We start from the raw sequence: 23,748 nt of genomic DNA on the forward strand, positions 1-23,748 counted from the left end.
GGAGAAGAGGAAACTGCCCAAGGCCATCTGGCTAGTGAAGGACAGACCTGGGGTTGGAGGGTGGGCCTGTCCAACGCCAAAGCCTGTAACCTTTCACTTCTGCTGTGGCCCCAAAAGGAGGAAGAGAAGAAAGCCCATTTGTCTCTAAGGACCATACAGGACGGTTTACAGGGACCGTCACCCTACCCAGTGCAAGGCCTGCAGGTATGGGGTACCAGAGTGAATCAATGTGGACAAAGTCCATGCAGCTTATATTTTACTAGACAGAATGAGGAGTAATAATGAGTCATAGGGTGGGTGATAAGTAGTAGAGAAAATTAAGCAAGAAGGATTTTTTTACCAGGAAGTTGAGGGAACCTCTTTGAGGTGACATATCCACCATCTTTTCTTCCCATCTTGAAGAAAGTGATGAAAAAAGGGGCTAGGGTGAAGTGAGGCTTTTCTTTTTTTTAAAGATTTTATTTACTCACTTTAGAGAGGAGAGAGACTTTCTTCCCCTCCTGCAGCCAAGGCTCCATTGGAGCAAGTTGGCCGGGGTGCTGAGGACGCTCCATGGCCTCTGCCTCAGGCGCTAAGAGCTCGCTTCCTGAACAACAGAGCAACGCCCCAGATGGGCAGAGCATCGTGCCCTAATGGCTTTCCGGGTGGATCCCAGTCAGGGCAGATACAGGAGTCTGTCTCTGCCTCCCCTCCTCTCACTTAATAATATAAAAATGAGAGAGACAAGAGGGAGAAGGGGGTTAGAGCAGACAGCATCAACTTCCATATGTGCCTTGACCGAGCAAGCCCTGGGTTTCGAACTGGGGCCTCAGTGTTGCAAGTTGACACATTAACCACTGTGCCAACCCAGGTCAGGCTTTTTTTTTTTTAAAGAGTGAGCCTTGTGGATACTAGAAATGGGGCAGAGGGACAGCGAGTGTAGAGCCAGGAGGCAGGAGTGTGTGGTGGACCAGCAGGCAACCGTGTGGCCAGTAGGAAATGATTGAAGAGAAAGTGGCAGGACACAGATCATGCTGTGTGAAGGAATTTGGGCTTTTACACTGAGTGAGATGAGAAGTCACAGGAGGGTTTTGATCAGAGAATAGATCAAACTTATGATGTGACTTCTGGGCCAGTGAGTGGAGAACAGTGGAGTGGGGGTAGGGGGTGAGACAGAGAAGCCAGCAGCTGGGACCAGGGTGGCGTGGACAGCTGCAAAGTGCTCAGACCAGCCCACTCTGAAGGCGAAGCCAACAGGATCTGCTGGTGGACTAGATGTGGGAGATGGGGTAAGACGAGGGTGAGTTGCTGGTGTCTGATGTAGGGAGGACTGGGACAGGACCCAGACTGCTTATGGTGCTGGAGAAGGGTCAGGCTGCGTGCGGCTTGGAGGGGATAAGCTCTGATGTTTACAAGGTGAGCATAGCTCTTCACTGCCCCTTCATGAAGTGTGTTCTTCACTCAGCCTCCAAGACACCGGCTCTCCAGCCCTTCCCATTTCACTGGCCATGTTCTTAGCCACTTTGGCTCCCTCCATTCTAAACAACCACCAGCTATCTAAACACAGGTCTCAAGTAGTCAGTCAAATATAGCCAAGGACAGTGTTGTGAGAAGGGAGGGGCTCTGCCTGTGCCACGACCAACAACAGCTGGAGGTGTGAGAACTGGCACGGGGATTTGGCAAATGCAAGGTCATGGGTGAAACAGACCAAGGAAAATGGGATGGGTTATTCCTAGAGGGAAGACAGAGACACATATCCTCTAGAAGCACTGCAGAGAAAGCTCCTTCCTTCAGGAAAAACCACAGGCAAGGCCCTTTTCCTTTCCCATATCAGGAAAATTGCTAAGTATACACCAAAGCCTGGGCATAACTCATTCTTAGACAGACTGCTCCACGGCCCAGACAAGGGTGGGAGGGGACAAAGGTGGAAAAGGAGACACCAAGCCCTCCTGGGGGATCTGTGGGTAAAAAGTACCACCACTCACCCTCCAGGATTCTTCCCCAAGACATAGTTTGTATGTTCCATAAAAAGCCTCACAAGAGACGGCATAATGGATATTTATTATGATTATTTTAATTAAAAAAAATAAGCTCAGGCAGTGAGCTGAAATACAGTAAAAAGTACCATCTGAGTGTTAGCAACACGCCTTGCTAGTGCACAGCAGAGCTCTCACTGCACGCAAAGCTCCTGCAGAAATTTCCACATTCTTCCATGTTGCCCTCCCCTTCAGAAGTCCCTACTGAAATGAGGAGGGAATTGAGGCACAGAGGTAAAGGCGATGGCCTGAGGTCAGACTGCCAAAAGAGGCAGACAGGAATTGGACTCAGAAAATCCTGATAGTTCTACCCATAATGCTATCTAGGTACAATTCAGTGGCTACTGCCCAGTGGTAGAAAAAGCCAGTGTCTTCTTCTAAGTAGCCAACAGTGTCACATCAGTGGGGCAGCAGGTCCTGACGTGGGGAGAAGCCAGCAAATGGAACTCACCTACAGCTCCAGGCGCCCCCCTCGCCCAGCCTGGATCACCCAGTCCTCACTATAAAACCCAGCCCTCCTTGTGGAAAACCAACTGCACAGCCTCGTACACATCTTTTACAATGTAGGACGCCTCCATCAGCCCTGGGCTGAAGCTGAAGTCCCGGTGTCCATGGAAGGGAGGCTTCCCTCCTCCCTCAACAGGCTCTATGGCCCCTGGGGACTGAGGACTGTACACGCCAGTGCACACCAGGATGGAGAGGCAGCTCTGGGCTGCTGAGGGCCACTCCTTCCACAGACCCCCAGGCCCCAGCTCCTCTGCCCCCTTGTGCTTCTCCATCTGCAGGTGCTGGTGGAACAGGTTGGCACCGTAGACATCAGACATAGGGTTGTCACTAGCAGGGGCAGCCATACCGGAAAAGAAAAGAGGAGAAAACCTAAGTTCAGTGTTGTGAGGTACAGAGAGCAGAGGACATTTTGCATAAGACACAAATCAAAGTGGTCAAGCATATAAATGCCCTGTTACTGTCACGTGTGTGGCTACCGGAGTGGCCAGAATTCCACGGCCGACAGCTAACAGGCAGGCCTGGCTTCATGCGCCCTGTGCCATGGGCTCAGACCACTGGTGAGGAAATGGCTGGAGGGCCCCCTTGGGGAAGCATTCCTCCTCAGCAACATCGCCTGCACACAATGCTGCTTGCAGGCTAAGGAGACCAGGACCACAGGGAGTCTTTCTGAGCCTCCTGCTAGGACATCTGGAAGCCCATCCCAGACTAGCCCAACCTCAGGAAAGAGAAAACGTTCTCTCCCAAGTCCTCCACTTTTAAACTAAATTTAGCACTGTCTGTTTTTAAAACCTCTTCTCAATTTTTGAAATATAATGCTGTATACAGACATAAGCTAGTGCCTGACCTGTGGTGGCACAGTGGATAAAACATTTGACCTGGAATGCTGAAGTCACTGGTTCAAAACCCCGGGCTTATCCAGTCAAGACACATGTGGGAAGCAACTAAGAGTAATGTTTCCTGCTCATCCCCACCCCTCTTTCTTTCTCAACTCTCTCTAAAAATCAATAATTTTTTTTAAAAGCATAAGTTAGCCTGACCAGGTGGTAGTGCAATGGAGAGAGTGTTGGCATGAGATACAGAGGACCCAGGTTTGAAACCCTGAAGTTGACAGCCTGAGTGCATGGTCGCTGGTTTGAGCACGGGACCATAGACAGGACCCCAAAGTTGTTACCTTTTTTTTTTTTTTTTTTTTTTTTTTTACAGAGACAGAGAGAGAGTCAGAGAGAGGAATAGACAAGAACAGACAGACAGGAACGGAGAGAGATGAGGAGCATCAATCATCAGTTTTTCGTTGCGACTCCTTAGTTGTTCGTTGATTGCTTTCTCATATGTGCCTTGACCGCGGGCCTTCAGCAGACCGAGTAACCCCTTGCTCGAGTCAGCGACCTTGGGTCCAAGCTGGTGAGCTCTTTGCTCAAGCCAGATGAGCCCACGCTGCTGGTGACCTCGGGGTCTCAAACCTGGGTCCTCCACATCCCAGTTTGACGCTCCATCCACTGCGCCACCGCCTGGTCAGGCCAAAGTTGTTATCTTGAAGCCTAGGTTACCGTCTTGAACCCAAGGTCACTGGCTTGAGCAAGGGGTCACCAGCCTGGTTATAGCCTCCTCCCTGGTCAAGGCACAAGGCACATATGAGAAAGCAATCAATGAACAACTGAAGTGCTGCAATGAAGAATTGATGCTTCTCATCTCTCTCCCTTCTTATCTGCCCCTCCCTCTCTCTCTCAAAAAAAGCATAAGTTAGCAACAATTAAAAATCACAAAGGAAATGCTATTCTCCTTTTCTTTTCCCATTCCCTTTCTTCCCACCTCTGAATGAATGAACAAATGAACAAAAGCTCATCTCTTACAGGTGTCCCCACCTCCTATCTCTTTTATGTGCCCTCTTGCCATTTTTTCTCATTTCTCCCTTTTCACTGCCCATTCAACAAGTGACCATAATAAGCTGACATTGTTCAGTCCAGATAATTCAACTGCCTTTTTGGTGTAGTATTATGCCAAATGTTACTATAGCATACTAATTACATACATGTCATATATATGCAGTATTAATACAGCATGTACAGCCTGACCAGGCAGTGGCGCAATGGATAGAGCGTCGAACTGGGATGTGGAGGACCCAGGTTAGAGACCCTGAGGTCGCCAGCTAGAGCATGGGTTCATCTGGTTTGAGCAAAGTTCACCAGCTTGGACCCAAGGTCGCTGGCTCGAGCAAGGGGTTACTCGGTCTGCTATAGCCCCACGGTCAAGGCACATATGAGAAAGCAATCAATGAACAACTAAGGAGTCACAACAAAAAACTAATGATTGATGCTTCTCATCTCTTTCCGTTCCTGTCTGTCTGTCCCTATCTGTCCCTCTCTCTGACTCTGTAAAATAAAATAATAAAATAATAAAAATAATAATACAGCATGTACATTAATTACATATATAAATATACTTAAAGAGTATTACTATGCAATCAGGTAGCATGGGGAATGCCTGAGCTCTAAAAGGCACTTTAAAAATTACCAAGGGTGATTCCAATTTCAGTACATATATGCGTTTGTGTGTGCATGTATGTGTGTGTGTGTAATAAAAAACACGCAGAAAATAGAAAAGACAAGGGTAGGGAGCGAGGGAAGGGGAAGTTGGGGAGGGCTACAGAGGCAGGTAGGGCTTACCCGACAGCATAGAGCTTCCGGATGGGGGCGGTCCAGCCCCGCCTCTCAGCCTGCTGCCTCATCAGTTCCTCCGCATACTGGTAAGTAAGGATGCTGGGTTTGCCCATCAGGCCCTCATACCTCAGCTCTTTGCCCGTCACTTTGTGGTAGATAGTTTCCAGGCACAGCAGAAAGGTGCCATGGCCAAACCTGCCAGAGAAGAGCCCCCAGCAGCTCAGTCCTCCGTCCCTGGGCTCTGCAGGCACAGCCTCTCACTCCAGGGCCCCAGGGGTGACAGGCCAAAATCAATTATTTCTGACAATAATGATATGTATTACCTAATACTATTTATTGAGCACTGTTCAAGCACTGGAGATACACACCACATTTCATTCTCAGAAAACTCTATCAGACCACTGTTCTCGTCTGACGGCTGTAAAACTGAGGCATAAAGAGACTAAGTAACTTGCTCAAGGTGGCAGTGCTAGGATTGTAGCCCAGCATTTGGACTCCAGAAAGTTTAAATTCTGCTTCAGCTCTGTGGCAGACTGTTGGCAGCCACGCTCCCCTTCTCCCTCAGTGCCGATCTTCAACAGAGCACAGTGCTACCAGGTATAACAACTGCATTCCCTTCCTCCTCTGCAGCAGTGTGCTTGGCCACATGACTGCGCTGTAGCCAAAGAGTCAGTGAAATTACAAGTGCTGGGATAAATTTCTAGGAAGTACCCTTAAAACTGATGAGGTGGGCCCTGGCCGGTTGGCTCAGTGGTAGAGCATCGGCCTGGCGTGCAGGAGTCCTGGGTTCGATTCCCGGCCAGGGCACACAGGAGAACCACCCATCTGCTTCTCCACTCCTCCCCCTCTCCTTCCTCTCTGTCTCTCTCTTCCCCTCCCACAGCCAAGGCTCCATTGGAGCAAAGTTGGCTCAGGCGCCGAGGATGGCTCCAAGGCCGCTGCCTCAGGCGCTAGAATGGCCCTGGTTGCAACAGAGCAATGCCCCAGATGGGCAGAGCATCGCCCCCTGGTGGGCGTGCCGGGTGGATCCCGGTCGGGCACATGCGGGAGTCTGTCTGACTGCCTCCCTGTTTCCAGCTTCGGAAAAATACAAAAAAAAAAATTTTGATGAGGTGATGCTGTGCTATACCCTCCCCTGTTCCTTCCTGCTGCCTGGAATGCTGGTACAATGGTGAAATTAGGCAGCTGTTTTGGACTATGCAGGAAAGGGCTAGGGACTGCATAGCAGGAAGACAGAGGTGCCTGTGTTCCTGACAGGTGGAGCTTCCACACAAGACCTGGAGTGCCTACTCCAGGCTTATTTTACACGAGAAAGAAATTCCTATCTTGCTGAAAACTTTGTTTTGGGCTTTCATCCCTTGCTGCCAAACCAAATCTGAACTGATACTGCACAATACTGAGGTTTATTTGTCATTTATTTATGTAATAAATTCTATTTCCAATTTTTAAATTATTGAACGAAAGATTAACCTCAAATCTGGTTTATAAATTGAAATCTGCCCCTTACAATTCAGTTCACAGCCTATATAACCAAACCCCTTCACGTAGTGTAAGCATAGCCTAACTCTAGGAAGAGTACTTCAGAAAAAATGCCTACCCTCAAGCTACAGAAAACTACTTGAGAAGTAACGAGAGAGAACACTGTACCCCCATATCTCATAGGCTACTGAGCGGTGTGACCCAAGGCAGAGCTGGGCCCTGCTGCCCTCCTAATGGGTCACTCACCCAGCTCCCTGCGAGTCAGGGGCAGGGAAGAAAACCCTAGATTTTGGCCTTGCAGATAAGAACAGACAAACAGTACACATCAGCCTCCAGCTGCCCTTCCAGTAAGGCACCTGCTAGGCCAGAAAAAGGGTTGCCTGTACTGTGCTTAACCTCAGGAAAGGACAGGAAAGGTGAGCTCTACACCAGTGCGCAGGGAGTGTATGAGCCGGCTCACTCCACAAGTGTCTCTGAGAAAGCCATTCCTCCACTGGGTCTGTTCTCCAGTCTACAGATACCAGAGCCAAAGGAAACAGGAAGGGAAAGAATCAGTGCACAGGGTGAAGGGAGAAGGAAGAAAGGAAGAGCCATTGAGTAATCTGCATTAATATGCCCAGAAGGCAGCCATCATCTGGGTTCCTCTGTCTAGTCAAAAGAACACGTTCTGTAAGATTCTGGAAGGCAAGTGCTGTTTGTTAAAGACCATCTCAATACATCTTCAGTGCTTAATCAGCTGCAATTTCATTTAATAATTAGGATGTGAAGTGCCTTGAAACCCTCTCAGAAGGCCAAAGTACCATGGCAACTACAGGGCCCACCCAGTACTGGCTTAAAGGTCCAGAGTATTAAATGACAGTGGGAAACTATCAGGACGGCTCAGGCAGCAGCTGGAAATGGGCCATCATGGTCAAGGCCAGAGACTGTGTCCTCACCTGGGCATCTTGGCTTCAGCCATCCAGAGAAGATCCATGTTACTGGCCAGTATAGGGAGATGGGGATAGGGGGCCATCACCAGACCAGTCCCAGGGTTCCCATTGCTGAGAAGGACATCCATGATCAGCTGCAGACTTGTCTCCCAACGCACAGGCTCCCCAAGGAGGAGCACCCCTTTAAAAAGCAAAGGTACAGGGGTAAGGGTGCCAGGCACTGAGCGTGCTTCTGTGGCAGCAGCAGGGAGACCCCCAAAGACCTGCTGAGGCCAGTGAAGCCACCCAAGCACAAGCTGCCCCCATAGTACACTCACCCTGGCAAGGGCACGGTTCCCTGCACAGCCTGCAAAGAGGGACACACTTCTTCACCCAAGGTGAGCACAGCCTAGGGCCACACTGTCATTGTGTTACCACACTTCATGGAGGAGGTGAAACAAGACAAGTGCAGTTGTCTCAGGCCTGCTGCCTCCTGCTGATGGGTGTTCTCCTACTTCCTCCCCTACAGGTGCTTAGCAAGTGCTCACCGGCTTCAGCCACTCCTCTCGGGGCCCAGGGGCAAGAAACCTAACAGCCAGGAGAGGGATATGGAGTGACAGAGACCTGAACTCCAAGGCTGGCTGTGCCAGCTTTCCTCTGATTGTGGGCAAGTTAGTTACCCTCTCCAAGCCTCAGCTTCAGCAACTACACAGTAACAACACTTACTGTTGTTCTGAGAATAAAAACAAGATGTATGTAATTATAAAAGCGCTCAACCTGTGCTGCACACAGAGTATTCAACAAATGGAAGCTGTGGGATCAGCTAGAGTCCAGGGAACTGAACCACTGCCCCCAGGCAGGTTCTAGAACCTGGAGGACATATCTTACTCATCACAATGACTGACACTTGTGGTGAGGACTGTGGAAGGACCGGGATGCTACATGCTCAGGACAGCCCTACTTAATCAGAAACTGCCCATGTCTATAAACATCTCAGTCTCCCATCTGGTATTCATGTCGGTGGACAACCTGGTTATAATTAATTGAGCCTAAGCCCTAATTCTGTGCTACACATAAACACAAAGTATTTTTGGTAGTTTAATGAAAACTGATTTTTTTTTTAAATGTAACTAATCACATAAATTGGAAGGCAGCTATACATTACTTTTTCAAAATTCCACCAAGAGTTTTTCCATTTTGCAAAATCAACAATGACAATACTGCCTACTAATTTTTTTTTTTTTAATATTTTTTATTTATTCATTTTAAAGAGGAGAGAGACAGACAGACAGAAAGGAGGAGCAGGAAGCATCAACTCCCACATGTGCCCTGACCAGGCAAGCCCAGGGTTTTGAACCGGTGACCTCAGTGTTTCCAGGTCGACACTTTATCCACTGTGCCACCACAGGTCAGGCATGCCTACTAATTTTTGAGTCATCAATAAATCACCTATAAACATAACAGTCTGCATTTGTAGCTGTAACAGTCATGGTTACAGCTGAACCAAGCTGAACCTTTGCTTGGTTCAATCTTTTTGCTACTACTTCATTACGTCTTTTTGGATAATTATTACATATTGAAGTACAAATTACCTTACTAAAACTTTTCCTTTTATTTCTCCCTATTATAATTACATTAGACTAGCTTTTTGGGGTTTTTTTTTTTGTGTGTGTGTGACAAAGACAGAGAAAGACAGAGAGAGGGACAGATAGGGACAGACAGACAGGAAGGGAGAGAGAAGCATCAATTCTTTGTTGCGGTACCTTAGTTGCTCATTGATTGCTTTCTCATATGTGCCTTGACCAGGGGGCTACAGCAGAGCAAGTGACCCCTTGCTCGAGCCAGCAACCCTGGGCTCAAGCTGGTGAGCCTTGCTCAAACCAGATGAGCCCGCGCTCAAGATGGCGACCTCAGGGTTTTGAACCTGGGTCCTCTGCGTCCCAGTCTGACTCTCTATCCACTGTGCCACTGCCTGGTCAGGCTAAACTAGTTATTTTTTAACATACATTATGAATTTCATTTCATTTTAGTAAGGAGACACTACAGTATTTTTGTTACACAGGAGAAATCTGGGTTTGGTAGGCTAACGAACACGGGACTGGATTACCAGGGACCTTTCTACTCTAAGATTTCTAAGCTCATGTTTTTCCTGGAGTAATATGGCAAGCGATATGGGAAAGGAAAGGTTAACATCTAATATCTCAGGAGCAATAAATGGCAGATCCAAGGCCAGAACCCAGGGCCTTGTGTTCAATGCTCCCAGCGACAGCAGCTGGAGGGCTTGGAAGGAGGAAGAGCCCCCAGAGCCACGCCGCACAGGAGGGGACCTCATTACCTTCGATGGCAGGGAAGTCATTCCGTGGAAGGGGCTGCCAAGAGACAAAAAACAGGCTCATCAATGCTGCAGCTACTTTCCACCATTGGACAATCACGCACTGGCTTCTGGGGGGGGGGGGGAGGAAAGCCTCATTCCAGACAGGAGCGAAGACCACCCCATGGTCAGCCCATACTAAGGAGAGGCAAGATAGGACAGAGGGAGAAGAATCACAAAGAAAGGCAAGGAAAGAATGACTAGATAATCACAGAACAGGTTGAGGGATTCCACACATACAGGTCAGCTAGGAGGAAACACCGCTCAGCTGTCCTCCAGAAAGGACAGGAGACAAGGCATGAGCCCAGCAAGAGTCCAGTCAGGCATCTAAAGGGGAAGGTGCACTATGGGGAAAAGGAGGCCATGAGATGTGACGGACCATTTCTGTTGATGGTGGATCAGGAGGTGGGGGCGTGCACATGACCAATGCTTCATCCCTTCACCGGACTATAACAGTCCCGCCGTGCCACCAGCCAGCTGTGTGACCCGCAGTGAAGTCTCCTGCCCTATGCGAGGCTCAGTCTCTGTGCTGTTCTGAGCTCTGTTTCAACCCTGACATTCTGGTTCTCCACATAATCTGCATGGTTCTAGGACAAAGCTCTCCAAGGCAATAAAGTGCTCTCCTTAATTGGAAAGCTTGAAGGAAGGAGGACTAAAGCTACAGAAGTAACTAAGAGTAAACTTCTGTGTTTATAACACATTGCATATTGTTTAGATAGTGGTCTGACTTAAAACATAGGCTACATGATATAGAGGGAGAGTTGCCACAGAAAAGAGGGACAGGGCCAGTCTTGCTCTGTAGAAGAGCAAGGAGAGGCCCTGTGACCGCCGACCAGAAGAGATGAAAAATCAAATTCGTGGTTCATATACGAGCTGAACCCAAAAGGAGCACACCAAACACTGAACTGTCTGTTACTTTAAAAGCAGGCTGCTTCCCAAGGACACTGCCCCAGGACGGAGCAGAGCAGGGAAGAATTTAACAAAGGTGCTGATTCTTGCAAGCTATCCTGGGAAGCCAGCTGGTGAAGGGCAAAGCTGCTAATTGAAAGACACTCTGGGGCTCTGGCAGGGTCTCAGCCAGTCACAAACAACACCAACTGGTTGGACTGGTTGCAGTTCTAAGGAAGTGGAGTTGCAAGATCAACAAGAGGAGCCCAGGAGGAACAGGAGGACATAACTAAACACAAGGCCCCACGTGTGTTGGTCCCATTACCGTGGTCTTTGGCCGCCGCTGGAGGTCCACCATGTCAAGCACAGGGAAGGCCGTCCGCAGCTCATCCACAGTGACCACGTTCTCAAAGCCCAGTCTGGAGCAAGGTCAGGCAAACAAAGCCACACAGTTCTGGGGGAAGATGCCTTTAAAGGGAGAGGAACCAACCCAGTCCTGAGCAAACCAGTCTACCCAGTCCCCAGACAGGCGTGATCCAATGAGCACAGAGCCCCGGAAAGCCAACACCAATCCTGGAAGTGCTAGCAGGAAGCCATCTCTCTACAGGCAGAGCAGGGCTGTGCCCTCCCCAGCAATACAGCACCAGTCACCAGGCAACACCACGCACAGACGCACAAGAACTTTTGTCCTCAAGGAGCTCCCCACTTGCCCAAAGCCCATCACAGCCAGCACCCTGGGAAGTGCCACCTCTGTGTACCAAGGAGTTAAGAAAAGGAGACTGCTCGGTGGCCTGGGCAGCTGGGCAAAGAGCCTAGAGAAGTGAGACTTGAGCTGAACCTTTAAGATGAAATGTATTCCGCCAGAATGGGGAGGCCATGGGGAAAGGTAAGCTAGCTCCGGACTTGACTATCCAAAACCTGCTTCCATTTTCCTGTCCTTAATCCCCACTTGCAATTGTAACTGAACCTAGTTTCAGATCATTCTCAAAATGAGCTTTCCAAAAACAATGCTTCTATCAGATCATTTACCGGCAATAAACCTGGGGACTCCCCAGTGCCCTCATGATAAACTAGCTCACTTCCTGTATTTACTTCTGTGGTTTCCCACCCCCAGCACCACCCTTCCTGTCCATATTTTCCACCTTGTCCCACTCCAATCTTCTGCTTCTGGGATCCTCACCATCCCTTCTTACCATGCCCGGCATGGAAAACCTGGAGCCTCTCCTGTGGCACAGCCATGGCCCTACATGAAGCCACAGTTACTTCCTGCTCCAAGGATATTCCTGTCCCCTGACACCTGTGACAGCCAGAACCTATCCGTCTCTTTTAAGCCTTCAGTCCCACACCATCTGAAGTATTCCTTTATTACGTACGGGTGTGTGACTCCTGCCTCAAGTATGAGCCCTTCGATTAACTCTCACCCTCACTGGGCTTTTACGGGCCCTGTCCCTGGAGCCCGCAGCACAGGAAGTGCTGGCGCACAGGAAGCACACAGGAGCTGGCAATTCAGACAGGGTCTGCAGGAGAAGCAATAAATAAGCCACTTGATGTCAGGGACATGTCTTCTGCCTTTGGAATGTGTGCATGGCCCAGAGGATAAGTCCACTGTAGACACTTAATTACCCCTGCAGAGAGGCTGACAGAGCCTACGAGGAACGGCCCCAGAGTACTGGCTCCCAAACCTAACCACAGAATCACCTGGTTTGCTATTTTAAACACAGATTGCTAATTTTTATCTCAGACTTAATCACACAGGAATCTCCGGGAATCTGCATGTTCAGCTCCCAGAAGGTGCAGTAGGCTGGCTTTGGAAACCACCAGGCACCAAGACTGGCCACACCTGAGGGTTGTCCCCTTCCCTCAGGAGCCCACCACAACCCAAGACCTGACACCCTGCATCCAGCACACCTTGATGGCCCCCCCATCCTCTTCAGCCAGAACAAGAAGCACCAAAAGGATACGCTCGGGCATTCTCCACCAGGGGTCCCTGCCCAGACACGAGCATCCGCTTCCCATGGTACTGTGAGAAGAGCCTCATGGGACTGTGTGAGAGGATAACCTGGTCTGGCTCCACCTGCAGGGATAGCCAACAGACAGGACAGAAGAGAAGACACGGAGCAGAGGGACAGTAATGGGAGACAGATGGCAGCTCCTTTCACCTAGGAAGGAAAAACTGCCCAGAAGAAATGGGAGAGAGGGAGGACTGGTCAAGTGGCTCAGCAGATAAAGCATCCTTCAAGTGCACCAAGGTCACGGGTTCGATCCCCGGTCAGGGCACATACAAGAAGCAATCAGTGAGTGCACAACTAAATGGAACAAGTACTGGGAATGAGTTGATGCTTTTCTCCCTCTCCCTCTCCTTTCCCCACCCCCATCTACCTTCCTCTCTCTCTGTCTCAAATCAATGGAAAAAAGTTTTTAAAAATTAAAATTAAAAAGAAGCAGGGGGGAAAAGCCCCCCTTCCTGCCTCCTAAAAAGCACCCAAACAGGTATGAGAACCATTGCTCTAATTGGCTCTTGCCACACAAAACAAGCAAGTGGGACCTACACCGGTCACGGATTCCGATACCGTCGCCACCCTGTCCTGCTCAGCTCCCCTGGGAACGCACACGGTTTGTGTGCAAGTTCCTGGTCACCGTCACAGAACTCTGCTGCTAACTCTGACTTCCAGTTCTCACGCTACTTTCCTGAAGACAGCCTGCTAACATTTCCACTAATGACAACAATGCAGCCTGTCCCCCAAACACCGCGGAAGGGAGCCAGCTTGATGCTCCACTCGCCCTCCACCCACTCCAAGCAGGATTGCCTTATCAGTCAGCCACTTTGTTTACTCTCTGCCCTCAAAGAATGAGTGTCACTATGGAGTACATGGAGCGCTGCGCCTGAGTGCAAACGGATGCTTTGGGAGACAGTGCTTATGCACCTGTGTGCATCTTATTTATAAGAAACAAGGGCTGTTACTGCAGAGCCCCACCTTGTGTACAGAGATTTGGGAAAATGCTTCCCTGCTTTGTAAGAACTGACAATTCAAGACAACCATGATGCCCAGAAGAAAAGAAGTGGCTACAAAGACAGTAGGCTGAACTGTCCATGGGCAGGATTTCTGTGCTCAACATGTATGTATACATTAAAAACTGACCCTGTTGATGAGGCTGTGCTCATGAGGCTAGCTTGACCTTCAAGTTATTTTCCAGCAGGGTTGAAAGATTTATATTGAACCAAGTTCATGCCCTCAGACTCATCAATACTGTACCCCACCCCGGGAGGGAAAGGCTCAGTCGGAGCTGGAGTGGGGGTTCCACTAGGAACCAGGTCCTTGGGCTTCCATGTCTCCAGCTGTCTCCTTACCTTGAAGCCCAGCAGGTCTGACAGTTCCTGGGCTTTGCCACATTGTAAGATGTTCCCAGCATTCGTGACAAAGACCACAGGCACCCTCAGCTGCCCCTGGGCGTTTACCAGCCTGCCAAAAGCTTCTAGAGCAGCAGGGATCACTCTATGGCCCCGAACCAGCACTCCATCGATGTCCAGCAGGAACCCAAATGTAGGCGAGCTCTGCAAAGAGAAGAGAGCCACCACTGCCTGAGTCAAAAAGCAAAGGGGAGTCCTGGCCAGTTGATTCAGTGGTAGAGCATCAGCCCAGTGTGTGGATGTCCCAGGATCAATTCCCAGTCAGGGCACACAGGAGAAGCACCCACCTGCTTCTCCACCCCTCCCCCTCTCGCTTCTCTCTCTCTCTTTCTCTCTCCTCTGCTCCTGCAGCTATGGCTCAATTGGAGCGAGTTTAGCCCAGGCTCTGAGAATGGCTCCATGGCCTCTGCCTCAGGTGCTAAAAAATGGCTCCAGATGCAACAGAACAACAACCCCAGGTGGGCAGGGCATCACCCCCTAGTGGGCGTGCCAGGTTGATCCCGGTCAGGGTGCATGCAGGAGTCTGTTTCTGTCCCCCCCCATCTCACTAAAAACAAAACAAAACAAAAAAGCAAAGAGGAGTAAGGAGGAGACCCTTAAAAGGAAGGACTTAGCCCCAGACCATTAGCTCAGTCAGTGTTGTCCCGAAATGACAAGGTTGCAGGTTCAACCCCCAGTCAGGGCACACATGGGAAGCAACCAAAGAGTGCATGACTGAGTGGAACACGAATGATTCCCTTCACCCTCCTCTCTCCCGTCCTTTCTGTGTGATCCTGGCCAGATCGCTTGGCTGGATAGAGCATCATCCCGAAGTGCAGAGGTTGTAGGTCTGTCCCCCAGTCAGGGCACACACAGGAACAGATTGGTGTTCCTATCTCTCCCTCTCTCTCTTTTCCTCTCTCTAAAATCAATAAAATAAACAAAAAAAGTTTTTTTAAAAAAAGAAAAGACACTATTCAAAATGCTGTATTATTGTTCTTGGATTTCTGAAAACTTACATCATTAAAAATATAAAATAAGCCTGACCTGTGGTGGCGCAGTGGATAACACATCGACCTGGAAATGCTGAGGTCGCAGGTTCGAAACCCTGGGCTTGCCTGGTCAAGGCACATATGGGAGTTGATGCTTCCAGCTCCTCCCCCCTTCTTTCTCTCTCTGTCTCTCTCTCTCTCCCTCTCTCTCTCTCCTCTCTAAAAATGAATAAAGAAAAAAAAGAAAGAAGATTTTATATATATATATATATATATATATATATATATATAAAATGAAATAGTTCATCTGTGCCTATGGCTGCAAAATTTAATCATGCTCAGTTTCAGTAGTCTTAGTGGCCATATTCTAAACAGTCACAAGATTTGCTCTCTTAGACATAAGAATCCTCAATCCCTGCTACTCAGAACAGGAGGGTTTTCAGAACAATTTAGCAACATCCTTGAGGGTCTCTCAACTGTAACTATACAATGAATCAACTCCACTTCTCAGGTGAATGCACATCCAGCTCCAGGCACTCAGCAACACAGAGAGGGAAGGTATACACTAACAATGCAAGACGTTGTTGCTAACAAAGGAAACAGAGAGGGACTTCTCTACACTTTCTGTTCAACTTTCCTGTAAACCTAAACTGCTCTAAAAAATAGTCTATTTTTTTAAATGAAGTTATAATAAAAAGGAAAGAAAAAAGTGAAAATCCCTAGTGAAAAGGATAAAGGAATAATCTTTTGTTTTATTTTTCTCTTATCTATATTCTGATTTTTCTTCTGTATCACTTGATTGATTTTTTAAAAATTAGCCCTGGGTACTGGACCATATTCTCTAATTAAAGTTCATATTGTGGCACTGATAAAATGTGTGGTTTAAGATTAATTTGAAATAAAGGAACTACTTTGATGTTCATCTTACTTCTTATCTCGAGTTGGTTTGGTATGTTTTTTGTTTTTGTTTTTATTTTTAAGAAAGCCAGAGAGAGAGACAGGTACGCCAAACTGCTCCTCTACATGCTCTGACCAGGGAATCAAACCAGCAACCTCTGCACTCCAGGATGATGCTCCAACTGAGCTATCCAGCCAGGGTTTAACTTTACTGATTTTTAGAGAGACAGAGCGAAGGGAGAGAGAGAGGAGGGGGAAGGGAAGCATTTGTTGCTCCATTCAGTCATTCATCCTTTGGTTGCTTCACAGGTGTGCCCTGGCTGGGGATCGAACCCCGTCACCTTGTCATTTCGTATGATGCTCTTAACCAACTGAGACAACCGGCCAGGGCCAGTTTGGTATGTTTTAAACAACAGCATTACAACTATAGTCTATTTTACTGTCTCCTCCAATCACTTCCACTTTTGAGATAACTTATTATATGCCAGTCACTGTGCAAAGTACTCCACATTTATCACATTCTAGCAAAAACACTGCCTGGTAAGTAAGATCCCCATTACATATATTAGGAAACTAAAGCTCAGAAAGTAAGTAATTTCCCTTAGGTCAAACAGCCAGTAAACAGTACAGGCAGGATTCAACTCAAAAGCTAATACTCCTGACCTGTGGTGGCGCAGTGGATCAAGCGTCGACCTGGAACGCTGAGGTCGCCAGTTCAAAACCCTGGGCTTGCCTGGTCAAGGCACATATGGGAGTTGATGCTTCTTGCTCCTCCCCCTTTCTCTCTCTCTCTCTTCTCTGAAATGAATAAATAAATAAAAATAATTTTTTTAAAAAGCTAATACTGCCCTGGCCGGTTGGCTCAGCGGTAGAGCGTCGGCCTAGCGTGCGGAGGACCCGGGTTCGATTCCCGGCCAGGGCACATAGGAGAAGTGCCCATTTGCTTCTCCACCCCTCTGCTGCGCCTTCCTCTCTGTCTCTCTCTTCCCCTCCTGCAGCCAAGGCTCCATTGGAGCAAAGATGGCCCAGGCGCTGGGGATGGCTCCTTGGCCTCTGCCCCAGGCGCTAGAGTGGCTCTGGTCGCAACACGGCGATGCCCAGGATGGGCAGAGCATCGCCCCCTGGTGGGCAGAGCTTAGCCCCATGGTGGGCGTGCCGGGTGGATCCCGGTCGGGCGCATGCGGGAGTCTGTCTGACTGTCTCTCCCTGTTTTCAGCTTCAGAAAAATGCAAAAAATAAAAAAAATAAAAAAATAATAATAAACAGTTTAAAAAAAAAAAAAAAAGCTAATACTGCCCTGGGTGGATAGCTCAATTGGTTAGCAGGCATCCCCAAACTACGGCCTGTGGGCCCTGGCCGGTTGGCTCAGTGGTAGAGTGTCAGCCTGGTGTGTAGGAGTCCCGGGTTTGATTCCCAGCCAGGGCACACAGGAGAAGCACCCCTCTCCCCTCTTCCTTCCTCTCTCTCTCTTCCCCTCCCGCAGTCAAGGCTCCATTGGAGCAAAGGTGGCCCAGGCGCTGAGGATGGCTCCATGGCCTCTGCCTCAGGCGCTAGAATGGCTCTGGTTGCGACAGAGCAATGCCCCAGATGGGCAGAGCATCGCCCCCTGGTGGGCATGCCGGGTGGATCCCGGTGGGGCGCATGCAGAAGTCTATCTGACCGCCTCCCCGTTTCCAACTTCAGATAAATACAAACTACGGCCCGCGGGCTGCATGTGGCCCCCTGAGGCCATTTATCCGGCCCCCCACTGCACTTCCGGAAGGGGCACCTCTTTCATTGGTGGTGAGAGCAGCACTGTATGTGGTGGCCCTCCAACAGTCTGAGGGACAGTGAACTGGCCCCGTGTAAAAAGTTTGGGGATCCCTGGCGTTAGAGCGTAGTCCTGATATGCCAAAGCTGTGAGTTTGATCACCTGTCAGGATACGTGCAGGGAGTCAACCAATGAATGTATGGGCGGGGTGGAACAACAAATTGATGTTTCTGTCCTCTCTCTCTCACCCCCATCCTCTCTCCCTAAAATCAACCAATAAATAAAAACCTAGGGAAAAAGAAAAAAACTAGTACTCTTACATTCTATCATATACGTCATCCCTTTCTTCCCTTTATCTACTGTATCAGAAAAGTCACTCAGATATATCTCAGAACCCAGTAAGACACTAGAACCAATACAATTATAAATATTAGCAGTTATTCTTTATACTTATGTTATCACAGTTTACAGTCCCTTCATCGACATATTATCAATCTGTGCTTCCAGATTAGGTACTTTTAGCTTTGTGACACTGGCCAAGTCACTTCCTTGAAACTTAGCTGCTCCATATGCAAAATGGTAATAATTATAGCATAGCTGTTAAGAGCTAAAAGTCTGGCACCAAACTGACCTGGGTTTCAGCTTCTGCCACTCACCAGTGGTGTGCCCTTGGGCAAGTAAGTCACTTAACCTCTCTGTGCCTCAGTTCCTCCAGCTGTAAAATGGCAATAACAGTACCTACACCTCACAGAGCTGTTATGAAAGTTATATGGATAAATTATATATTTGTGAAGTTCTTCGAATAGCACCTGGGACAAAGTACTATGTACCATATTTCCCCATGTATATGACTTCTGATGTATAAGAAGCACCTTAATTTTGAGGCCCAAAATTTGAAGAAAAAAAAAGTATTACATAAAGTTATTGAACTCGTTATATTCATCATAAAATTCATACAACTCCTCATCACTGTCAAAACTCCCATCCATTAGCTTGTCCTCATCTGTGTCTGATGATGAATCACTGTCTTCATATATTGCCTCGTCCTCAGTTCCATCTATGACATTTGAAATGCCACACTTCTTAAATAACTTGACAACGATCTCAATCTTGATATTATCCCAGGATCTTTTCACCCAGGTACAAACTTCTCCTATAGTTCGTTTCTTCACTCTTCCTGCTGGTGTCAAATTGTCCCCAGAACACTTCATCCATTAGTTCCTTTTGTCTCTTGTGACAGCTTTGAAGTGTTTGTTAATGCATCAAGTGGTTGGAGCTGGGATGTCAAGCCTCCAAGTATGATGGCAAGTTTCATTTTTTGCTTTGCAGCAATCTTCTTTGTGTATTTTTGTTATGTGTGCCCTGAACTGATCAAGCACAAATAGGGCAGGTTTGTGTAAGAGCCCACCTGATCTCCTTCTCCAAACTTTCTCAAACCACATCTTCATCCCATCCTGATCCGTCCAACCCTTGTCATGAACATGGACAATCTCTCCTTGATGAATGTCTTCTTTTGGCATTGTTTGGTGTTTAAAAATCAGCATAGGAGACAGCTTGGTTTCGTCGGCACAAGCTAGAACTGTATAATGACTCTTTTCATGTCCACTTGTTTTCACAGTTACAATTTTCACACCCTTATTTTTACAGAGACAGAGAGAGAGAGTCAGAGAGAGGGATAGATAGGGACAGACAGGAACGGAGAAAGATTAGAAGCATCAATCCTCAGTTTTTCGTTGTGACACCTTAGTTGTTCATTGATTGCTTTCTCATATGTGCCTTGACTGTAGGGCTATAGCAGACTGAGTGACACCTTGCTCAAGCCAGTGACCTTGGGTCCAAGCAGGTGAGCCTCGCTCAAACCAGATGAGCCCACGCTCAAGCTGGCGACCTCAAGGTCTCGAACCTGGGTCCTTCGCATCCCAGTCCAACACTCTATCCACTGCACCACTGCCTGGTCAGGCTTCACCCCCTTCTTATCAACAGTTCTGTTACCTGGGACATCAAACTGAAGGGGACTTTGTCCACATTTGCAATCCATCCCAACTCAAACTGATGTGTCTTCCAATATTGAATGACAAAACGATGAAATTCAAAGACTTTCTGCTCATAGCTTTTTTAGGCATCTTTTGAGCAAATCTGGTGCATGTACACATGCTTAGTCCATTCTGTTTCATGAATCTGAAGCAACAATTGTGTCTTCCTTTGAAATCAGTAATTTTGTTTTCATCAGCAATTCTTCCCTCATGCTGAACCATCTTTGTGCACATAGAAATTCCAGTTGCCCTTTGCTCTTCAATACATATCTTCAGTTCCCTCTCTAAATCAGGCCATTTTCCCGTAGCCAGTCTTGGATTGATTTCTCAGTTGGAGGAGGACCAAACTTATGTTCAGCAGCATGATTTCCATTCACTTTTGCAAACTGGATCACTTTTTTTTTTTTTTGTATTTTTCTGAAGTTGGAAACGGGGAGGCAGTCAGACAGACTCCCACATGTGCCCAACCTGGAGCTACATGGCATGCACACCAGGGGGCGATGCTCTGTTGCAACCAGAGCCATTCTAGTACCTGAGGCAGAGGCTGTAGAGCCATCCCCAGCACCCAGGCCAACTTTGCTCCAATGGAGCCTTGGCTGCAGGAGGGGAAGAGAGAGACAGAGAGGAAGGAGAGGGGGAGGGGTGAAGAAGCAGATGGGTGCTTCTCCTGTATGCCCTGGCCGGGAATTGAACCTGGGACTCCTGCATGCCAGGCCGACAACACTCTACCACTGAGCCAACCGGCCAGGGCTGGATCACTTTTAACTTGAATTCAGCACTGTACGAAAATCTTTTCTGAGCCATTTCTGGGCAGAACATGGCAAAACATAACCTACCATAACATACCATTAACAAGTGTGAAAAAGCATGAAATACAAATAAAAAAACCTACAACCACTGTATAATATGCACCCAGTTTTCAGAACCCAAATTTTTCAAAAAAGGGTGCATGATATACATGGGAAAATACGGTATTTTTTGTTTGCTTGTTTTTTGTGACAGTGAGAGAGAGATAAAGAGGGACAGATAGGAAGGGAGAGATGAGAAGCATCAATTCTTCCCTGAAGCACTCTAGTTGTTCATTGACTGCCTTCTCATGTGCCTTGATGGGGAAGGGTAGGCGCTACAGCAGAACTAGTGACCTCTTGCTCAAACCAGTGACCTCCAGCTTCAAGCCAGCAATCTTGGGCTCAAGGCAGCGACCATGGAGTCAGGTCTATGATCCCACTCTCAAGCCAGCCACCTCTCGCTCAATCCAGTGACCTCCAGGTTTGTTTTTTTTAAATTTTTTATTTATTCATTTTAGAGAGGAGAGGGAGAGACAGAGAGAGAGAGAGAGGACAGAGAGAGAGAAGGGGCGGAGGAGCTGGAAGCATCAACTCCCATATGTGCCTTGACCAGGCAAGCCCAGGGTTTCGAACCGGCGACCTCAGCATTTCCTGTGACCTCCAGGTTTTGAACCTGGGTCCTCCACATCCCAGTCTGATGCTCTATTCACTGTGCCACTACCTGGTCTGGTTGGGTTTTGTTTGTTTGTTTTTTGGGTTTTTTTAAAAGATCCTTTATTTTTTTATTTTTTACAGAGACAGAGAGTGAGTCAGAGAGAAGGATAGACTGGAACGGAGAGAGATGAGAAGCATCAATCATTAGTTTTTCATTGCGCGTTGCAATACTTTAGTTGTTCATTGATTGCTTTCTCATATGTGCCTTGACTGCGGGCCTTCAGCAGACCGAGTAACCCCTTGCTGGAGCCAGCAACCTTGGGTTCAAGCTGGTGGGATTTTGCTCAAACCAGATGAGCCAGCGCTCAAGCTGGTGGCCTCGGGATCTCGAACCTGGGTCCTCTGTATCCCAGTCCGATGCTCTATCTACTGCACCACCGCCTGGTCAGGCTGTTTTTGTTTTTTTAAATAATTAATTAACTTAAAATACCTCAAAGGGTTATTGTGAAAGCATTATAGAAATGTGTAATATTATCAACATTACTCACAGAAAGTATGGATTTAGAAGACAAAGTGGCACAGGGGAAAGTGAGGGTGACAGACGTGACCACCAGGCTTAGCAACCCACCACGGTGGTCTACCACATGTGTTTGGCCTTTTTAAAAAAAGTTGGCTGCAGCACTGGCCGGTTGGCTCAGCAGTAGAGCGTGGGCCTGGCGTGCGGGGGGACCTGGGTTCGATTCCGGCCAGGGCACATAGGAGAAGTGCCCATTTGCTTCTCCACCCCCTTCCCCTCCTTCCTCTGTCTCTCTCTTCCCCTCCCACAGCCAAGGCTCCATTGGAGCAAAGATGGCCTGGGCGCTGGGGATGGCTCCTTGGCCTCTGCCCCAGGCACTAGAGTGGCTCTGGTCGCGGCAGAGCGACACCCCAGAGGGGCAGAGCATCGCCCCCTGGTGGGACGCATGCAGGAGTCTGTCTGACTGTCTCTCCCCGTTTCCAGCTTCAGAAAGAAAAAAAAAAAGTTGCTGCCCTGGCCAGTTGGCTCAGTGGTAGAACGTCAGCCTGGTGTGCAGGAGTCTCGGGTTCGATTCCCAGCCAGGGCACACAGGAAAAGTGCCCATCTACTCTCCACCCTTCCCCCTCTCCTTCCTCTCTGTCTCTCTCTTCTCTCGCAGCCAAGGTTCCATTGGAGCAAAGTTGGCCCGGGCGCTGAGGATGGCTCTATGGCCTCTGCCTCAGGCGCTAAAATGGCTCTGGTTGCAACAGAGCAACGCCCCAAAGGGGCAGAGCATCGCCCCCTGGTCGGCATGCCGGGTGTATCCCGGTAGGGCGCATGCGGGAGTCTGTCTGACTACCGCCCCATTTCCAACTTCAGAAAAATACAAAAAAAAAAAAAAAAAAGTTTCTAAAAACTTGACTCTAGCCTGATCAGGCAGTGGCACAGTGTGTCAGACTGGGATGTGGAGGACCCAGGTTTGGGACTCCAAGGTCACCAGCTTGAGCGCGGGCTCATCTGGTTTGAGCAAGGCTCACCAGCTTGAGCCCAAGGGGTCCCTCGGTCTGCTGAAGGCCCACGGTCAAGGCACATACGAGAAATCAATGAACTAAGGAGCCACAACAAAGAATTGATGTTTCTCATCTCTCTCCCTTCCTGTCTTGTCTGTCCCTCTCTCTGACTCTCACTGACCGCTTGTCACAAAAAACAACAAAACTTGACTCCGAACTGCAGCTTCGGAGTTTTTTACCGGGGTTACACCGGCCTCCAAGCCCAAGAGAGCTAGGTAATTAGATTTCGCTGTAACAAGGGGACCTCAGCGGCTCCTCACCCGCAGGCCGCAGGGCACCGCGGCCACCGCAAAGGGGTGTCCCTTTCCCCATACGGCTACGCAGGGGAGGCCGTCACGAGTCCCAGCCTCTTTCAAATGTAGCTGGGAATTAAACAGAAGGCTGTGATCGTGGGAGCCAGAGGGGAGGCGCACGCACCATTCCCTGACCTGCGAAACCGACGGGCAGAAAGCGCAGGGAGTGGCGGGGGTCGAGAGCGGCAAGAGGCCGGGGGCTATCTCCGGGCGCCCCGCCAGAAAGGCCGTGCCCCCGGCTAGAGACACGCCGGGCCGCCCGCGTCGTCGGGGAGACAGTGAGGGGCACATGAGCGCCCCGGGCGTCCTGGCAGCAGCTGCCCAGTCACGGCCGCTCCCCGGCGGCCCTCCCTTCCTCCCGCCGCTCCCGGCCTCGCCACGAACCCAGCGGACCGCTCACCTGCGCGGTCTTCCCTAGCGTAGGGCCCACCGCATAACCTTTCCCGGGGCAGCGGGTCCGGAGCCCCGCGGACGCGCACACCGCCCGCCGCCAGAGCCCAGCTGCCCCACGAACCAAGGCCAGAGAGCCGAGAACAGCCATCTGGCCGCCTCCAGAGCGTTC

The 23,748-nt window shown here is 49.0% G+C and overlaps 1 protein-coding gene across 1 annotated transcript; it reads right to left on the reverse strand.

The window, feature by feature from the left end:
* Positions 1 to 2,021: 2,021 nt before the first annotated feature.
* Positions 2,022 to 23,748, reverse strand: HDHD5 (haloacid dehalogenase like hydrolase domain containing 5). Its single transcript, XM_066236259.1, has 8 exons — positions 23,587 to 23,748; positions 14,175 to 14,378; positions 12,787 to 12,899; positions 11,151 to 11,244; positions 9,902 to 9,935; positions 7,594 to 7,768; positions 5,186 to 5,374; positions 2,022 to 2,849 (listed from the first exon to the last, which is right to left on the reverse strand). Exons 1-8 carry the CDS (start codon positions 23,725 to 23,727, stop codon positions 2,516 to 2,518), a joined length of 1,284 nt encoding a protein of 427 aa, XP_066092356.1. The 5' UTR covers positions 23,728 to 23,748; the 3' UTR covers positions 2,022 to 2,515.

Source organism: Saccopteryx bilineata, chromosome 6 (assembly GCF_036850765.1).
Source record: "Saccopteryx bilineata isolate mSacBil1 chromosome 6, mSacBil1_pri_phased_curated, whole genome shotgun sequence".
NCBI classification, from domain to species: Eukaryota; Metazoa; Chordata; class Mammalia; order Chiroptera; family Emballonuridae; genus Saccopteryx; species Saccopteryx bilineata.